Here is a 6,355-nt window from a genome sequence, read left to right on the forward strand (position 1 = left end):
GTGAGTGTGTGTGTGTGAGAAAGTGTGTGTGAGAGAGTGCGTGTGTGTGTGAGAGTGTGTGTGAGAGTGTGTTTGTGTGCGAGTGTGAGAGTGTGTGTGTGAGTGTGTGTGTGTGAGAAAGTGTGTGTGAGAGAGTGCGTGTGTGTGTGTGTGGGGGGGTGTGTGTGTGTGTTTCTCTCTGTGTGTGTGTATGTATGTGTGTGTGGGAGTGAGTGACAATAAGAATGTTTGCGGGAGCGTGACACACACGTTGTGGGAGTGGGCGGTAATGGTCAGAAATTCAGCGGGAGCGGGCTTAAGAAAACTGTCCCGCTCGGGGCTCTAGGCTGCGCATCAACAGTTTTTTTTTTTCGCGCTCCCCCATCTCCACCCTCAATCATTAGTGCCGCTTGTTCGGTCTTTGACAGAACATATAGGACAATTTTTTAAATAGCGCCATAAACAATTTATTTCAAATTTAATTCAAGCACTTTCAAGGACCTGTTTGTTTTCAAGTACTTTCCAGGCCTTGAATCCATGTCTGAAATTCAAGTACTTTCAAGAAGTGTGGGAACCCTGTGACAGTGCAGTGAGAATCAAGCGTCCAGTGATCAAATACTGCACTTATGACGGTCAGACACTCTTATGTGGCATTAGATCGGATCGTGTGAAATCATGTACAATCACACCTCTTTAAAAATAGCTTTGAGTTATTTGCTGCACAGATGTTCTGAATGTTGTACCGCTGATTTTATTCTCTACCGTCTGATCTTGATGCGCACACATGCCACAAAACTCATCTGACAAGAAATAAATCAGCCACAACAAAATCCTTTTATGTTTTTATTCCAACAAGCATGAAGAGAAACTTAATTTTCATCCACATTTACAGTCTGAAGACCTGCAAACACACACGGAAAGCGAAGTCAGAAACTAAAAATATGCAGATTGTCACACAAACACTGACATGTCCTTCGATAATGAGCCGAACACACAGTATATGAACATCAGATGTGATTAAACAGCATTAACATGCGGACCAATGCATGGAAGCCCGTTTCCACCGCTGAATAAAAACAACACCAAGTAATTGCAAGTTATAAAGTCCAATTGTGGAAAAAAGAGACTATTTTATTACAATTGCAAGTTTATATCTCACAATTAAGAGAAAAGTCAGAATTGACTTTCTCAGAACAGAGTTAAAGTCTTAAGTGTTTTCTTGCAGCTGCAACTTCATATCCCACAATTCTGACGTTTTCAAAATTACGAGTTTATAATCACACAATTATGAATTTATAACTCGCATGTTTACATTTCGCAACTCAGAGAAAAAAAAAGTCAGAAAACCGAAATGTAAAATCACAATTGTGAGATTAAAAAGCCACAATTAACTATTTTTAATCCGCGGCAGAAACGGGCTTCCATGTGAATGAGGGTGCAGCGCTGGTCCTCACCTTTGTAGGTGGTGACGGGGACGTATGTGACGAGGGTGTACAGCTTGTTTGGAGAGTCTTCATCTTCGTTGCGTTTCCGGGACAGACGCACACGCATGCGGTACGGCACATTCCTGCAGAACACCACAGTCAGCGAATAACACAGCGACAGTCAGATCTGCTGAAGCCATCGGGACCAGACTCACTCACCGGACGCCTTTGGCCCACACGGCCTTGTTGAGACGGGTGTCGATGCGGACGTCAGGCGTGCCCATCTCCTTCACGGCAAACTTGCGGATCTCCTTCAGAGCGCGAGGAGCTCTCCTCTTGAAGGAGCTGCAGGAGGAAGACGAGAGTTAAAGGGACAGTTCACCCAAACATGAAGACTAGCACATGATTTACTCACCCTCGAGGCATCCTAGGTGTCTATGACTTTGTTCTTAATAGTTATATTTAAAAACCATAAGCTTTATAATGGCAGTGAATGGGTGTTATTTTTCAAAAGTCCAAAAGAAGTGCAATAAAGCGCATCCATCCATAATAAAACGTGGCTCCGGCGAGAGAATAAAGGCCTCCTGTAGCGAATCAATGCGTTTTTGTAAGAAAAATATCCATATTTAAAACATTATAAACACTTTTCTCTAGCTTGCGCTAACTCGTACGCAGATGACGGAGGACGCCTGCATAGCATAGTTCACTGCTTCGTGAAGCTTCGAAACTTTTGTGAATCAATTTTTTCAAAACAGAGGTTTGGAGAGCGCATCAAACTGCCAAAGTCACGTGATTTCAGTAAACGAGACTTCGTTACGTCATAACTGTTTTGAAACGTTTAGAAATGTTAATGGTTTGCCGTTGAACCCGTGAATCATGCGAGTTCATGGAGACCGCCCCGCAGCAGCGAACCAGCATCTATGGTTTTTACCTGATCTCGAATCAGTTTTAGCAGTCTGTAGACATTTTTAATTTGTGTAATTAAAAGGATGAGTAGTAGTTAATAGTCTCTTACTGATCTGTTTAGACAAGCTCTCCATAAAACAAACTAAACAAGCCCTGCAAATTAATAATAAATACATATTTATATTATATATTTTTTAAGTGCATTTACTAAATTAAACTTTGAAGAAAGTATTTGCATTGGGTTTGTAAACGCTGTTTTTACGCATGTTTTGGCACAAGCTTTTGTTGCATTTACAGTTTTGACCAGCAGGCGTCACTAGCGCGTGGCGTTTCGAATGAAACAGTGAATCATTTTGCGAAGCAATTGATTCGAAGCTTCGAAAAGGCTCGTTTCTCCCGTCACTAGCGCGCGCCGGTGATTAGTGACGAACGCTGAAGCACGGAGGAGAGAGCGAAATAAAACACCGGTCACGATTTAAGCACAAAACGAGGATTTGTAAAGAAAAATGTGGGAGGATTTCGATACAAGCCAAGAGGAGACTGGTTTTCCTTTGCTCCTATAAACAAGCGTTGGTTCTCGTGAGACGAGCATGTTCTCACCGGAGCTTAAACTATGCCGACGTCCTCCGTCATCTGCGTACGAGTTAGCGCAAGCTAGAGAAAAGTGTTTATAATGTTTTAAATATGGATATTTTTCTTACAAAAACGCATGGATTCGCTACAGGAGGCCTTTATTCTCTCGCCGGAGCCACGTTTTATTATGGATGGATGCGCTTTATTGCACTTCTTTTGGACTTTTGAAAAATAACACCCATTCACTGCCATTATAAAGCTTATGGTTTTTAAATACAACTCTGACTGGGTTCGTCTGAAAGAAGAAAGTCATAGACACCTATGATGCCTCGAGGGCGAGTGAATCATGTGCTAGTCTTCATGTTTGGGTGAACGCAGATATCCAGTGACTGCTTCAGGAGGGACTCACATGCCGTGGATGCGCTTGTGGATGTTGATGGTGTACTCGCGGGTCACCACCTCGTTGATGGCGGAGCGGCCCTTCTTCTTCTCGCCCTTCTTAGGTGCCATCTGAACACAAACACCCCGGGTGAATAGTGCACTTCCATAATGTGCCATTTTCTTGCACTGCCTTTGTACTTAATATACTATTACTGATTCTTATTACCCAAGTGTACTAAAACGTGCTATTTTGGGACACCATGAATATGAACTAAAATGTGCTTTCTGTTTTTAGTACATTTGAACCCATCTTTCATACACTAGTACTCAAGTGCACTACAAATAGTGCACTACATGCATTGCACACAAACACACTGCAGTCACTCATTAACCAAAACAACCAGTAAAATTCACCATCATACCCAGTTAACTCTCTAATAACACGCTAAAGTCATTTGTTACTAAAAAAAAAACATATACACGGCTCAGAAATGCTGATTGGAAGAGTCACGTGACCTACGTAGTGAAATAATCGATTATCAAAACACGATCCTTCACACACGACTTTATTGACGCGGTTTGTCGCTTCACATAACGTGCACAACGCGGTTTACTCTGGTGAAACTGCTAGTTTACTGCTTTATTTACACTTCCTCGCATCTCTGAGAACGACGCTTTAACGTTAACGGTCTTTAATCACTCACATCGGCGTTTAAAACACAGCAAAACGCATCAGAGTGATCGATAACGTGCCTGTACACTCAAATGCGACATTACACTGAATTATTAGTGATTAATAACGCGGATGATACCGGATTTATAAACAATAAACGAGACGGAGATACTCACTGTGTACGGAGACTGAGGGAAAGGAAGAGCGGTGGATTGTGGGCCACATACAAGGCGGAGCGCACACTCACATCCGGGTCATCCGACCGTTTTGCGTTCTTCTTGTGTGTGTGTTTTTTTATTATTATTATTTTTTTTTAAATAACGCACACAGAAGAGAATTTTATGTCTGTACGTATAAAAAAACCTTTTTTGTGTGTTCGAAGTATGAGATTATAGAAGTTCGATTTGGAGTCCGTATTGATTGAACTACATCTCCCATAATTCCGTTCGCCGCACCGGAAGCGCTCGCTCACACAGGCGACGGTTACGAGTGAAGAAGTTATTCAGATTGTCAAACAGAAAAAGAGTGAAACGACTGAAGTGTTATCGCGTATAATCGCTCATATACACGCTATATCAGTGCTGGAGCGGCGTCTGTTCTCGCTGAATATCCATGAGCCGGCGGGACGGTTTAAATGAGCTCCACTCAGGTAAGTGTGTTTGTTACTGACCGTGTCTCAAAACATACCGAGTTCACTACATAGACTGCGCTTTGAGGCGTTAAGATGTGAAAATCGTGTCAAATCTTGACTGGTTTTGATCAAGTAAGCATCAGAATAACTGCAGTAATATCTCCAGATGAACACTTACAGGACTGAAGCAGCTCAGCTTTACTTGATTCTCCATCAATCATGTTTTAGAGTCTCAAATCTGATCCTCAGGATCTTTTGAGGAGCGTTTGTTTCCAGAAGCTTGACTTTCACTGTTCCTCAGCGGAGGAATGATCTTCACAAGCCTCCAGAACATCTCACATCTTCTGAGGAGCCTTTATTTCTTCAGCTCTCAATCACTGCATTATATGTTTTGAGCATTTCACTCTCATCAGATTATTACTGGATATATAGAGTGATATTTAGATCATTTTATGTCAGTATCTGCTGCACTGTTATAAACATCTAATTGTTTACATTACAAGCATCAGGATTTCATCATATCAATATCAGAGTCTGCAGCAAATTAAAAAATGTATTGTTGGCTATTGCTACAAATATACCCCAGCGACTTAACACTGCTTTAGTGCTCCAGGGTCACATATGATGTTTTAAATCCGTGATCCGTCAATACAGCTGATCTGTTGTTGTTCATGTCTCTCCAGTTCTCCCGTTGATCCAGTGGCTCGTCTGACTGAAGCATCATGACTCTGGCTCCTAAAGAGCTGTCTAATCTGCTGGGCATCATGTCGGATGACGCCTGCAGCAACAGCTTCGAGCAGCTCTCCACAGCCTTCCACCACTGCTTCGGGAAAGCCGAGCACTTCCGCGTGGGTTCGGTTCTGGTGATGCTTCTGCAGCAGCCCGACCTGCTTCCCAGCGCTCCTCAGCGGCTGACCGCTCTCTATCTGCTGTGGGAGATGTACCGCACCGAGCCGCTGGCCGCTAACCCCTTCGCCGCGGTGTTTGCGCACCTACTGAACCCGTCGACCGCGGCAGAGGAGCAGGAGACGCTCTCAGGTAGGGCTGCAGCAAACGATTATTATTTAATTCAAAAACTAACACTAGCTTCTTTATGCTTTTTGTATTCTATCTATTTGTTTTCTTTTTATTTATTATTAGGGATGTAACGATTAGCGTTCCGTTCCGTCTCGCGCTCAGCCGTGTCCGCACAGCTTTCAAAGTATACTCAACCGCAGATGAGTGCAGACGGACAAGCTCGACACAGGCGCAGTTTGACTTGCACTCTGTCTCAACTTTCACCTCGCGCATGAGCTGTTGTAAGCGGACCGTCCGCGCGGTCTCAAAAAATTGCTTGCACGCGGACGGGGTGCACGGCTGTCCGCGAGCCCTCCTGATGACGAAAATGACGTAATGTGGACGCGGACGGCCGAAGTATACTTTGACCTTAAGCCTGCAGCACTAGCCAGTGTGTTCGACTAGAAGAGGTGCGGCGCAGATCAATCAGTGTTTGACATCCGCGAGAGTGATTCGAAAGCGCACGGAGCAGTCTGCTCTCTTTAGCTCTCGTGGTACTGTAATACACCGATCGGTCTGCACAGTCAGTCCGCGTCAAGTCGAACACATCTACTAGTTTACACCGGTTACACTCAGAGATGTGGCGCACACGTGAGGCTGTAGTGCGAATGCGTCCCAGCCCCCTTAGATGTAAGGCTACATTTACACTGGTGCGTTTATGTTTTAAAATGAAAATGATCCTCGTCATACTGGCGTTTCCACTGCGTTTCAAGCCGGCTTTCCACCATCTCC

The 6,355-nt window shown here is 43.8% G+C and overlaps 2 protein-coding genes across 2 annotated transcripts in view; one reads left to right on the forward strand and one right to left on the reverse strand.

Moving 5' to 3' along the window:
* Window positions 1-809: 809 nt before the first annotated feature.
* On the reverse strand, window positions 810-4,205 carry LOC107685398 (60S ribosomal protein L31). The gene is made up of 5 exons (XM_016481977.1): window positions 4,113-4,205; window positions 3,292-3,392; window positions 1,623-1,748; window positions 1,434-1,546; window positions 810-880 (listed from the first exon to the last, which is right to left on the reverse strand). Exons 2-5 carry the CDS (start codon window positions 3,390-3,392, stop codon window positions 849-851), a joined length of 372 nt encoding a protein of 123 aa, XP_016337463.1. The 5' UTR covers window positions 4,113-4,205; the 3' UTR covers window positions 810-848.
* A 105-nt stretch (window positions 4,206-4,310) lies between these two features.
* LOC107685391 (CCR4-NOT transcription complex subunit 11) overlaps window positions 4,311-6,355 on the forward strand; it is a 14,549-nt gene continuing 12,504 nt past the window's right edge. Inside the window, exons 1-2 of the mRNA XM_016481964.1 lie at window positions 4,311-4,585; window positions 5,251-5,605. Coding sequence (XP_016337450.1) covers window positions 5,290-5,605 — 316 coding nt within the window. The 5' untranslated portion in view covers window positions 4,311-4,585; window positions 5,251-5,289. The remainder of the gene's footprint in view (window positions 4,586-5,250; window positions 5,606-6,355) is intronic.

The sequence above is a fragment of the Sinocyclocheilus anshuiensis genome, unplaced genomic scaffold (genome assembly GCF_001515605.1).
Source record: "Sinocyclocheilus anshuiensis isolate Anshui unplaced genomic scaffold, SAMN03320099.WGS_v1.1 scaffold661, whole genome shotgun sequence".
Taxonomy (NCBI): Eukaryota; Metazoa; Chordata; class Actinopteri; order Cypriniformes; family Cyprinidae; genus Sinocyclocheilus; species Sinocyclocheilus anshuiensis.

What these genes read in the sequence shown, in the direction of transcription:
- LOC107685398 (XM_016481977.1), bottom strand. Translation starts at nt 3,392, where the DNA reads ATGGCACCTAAGAAGGGCGAGAAGAAGAAGGGCCGCTCCGCCATCAAC. An exon ending in GTGTGGGCCAAAGGCGTCCG is followed by an intron (nt 1,547 to 1,622) that starts GTGAGTGAGTCT and finishes GGTGTTCTGCAG; the next exon opens with GAATGTGCCGTACCGCATGC. An exon ending in CCCCGTCACCACCTACAAAG is followed by an intron (nt 881 to 1,433) that starts GTGAGGACCAGC and finishes GTGTGTTTGCAG; the next exon opens with GTCTTCAGACTGTAAATGTG.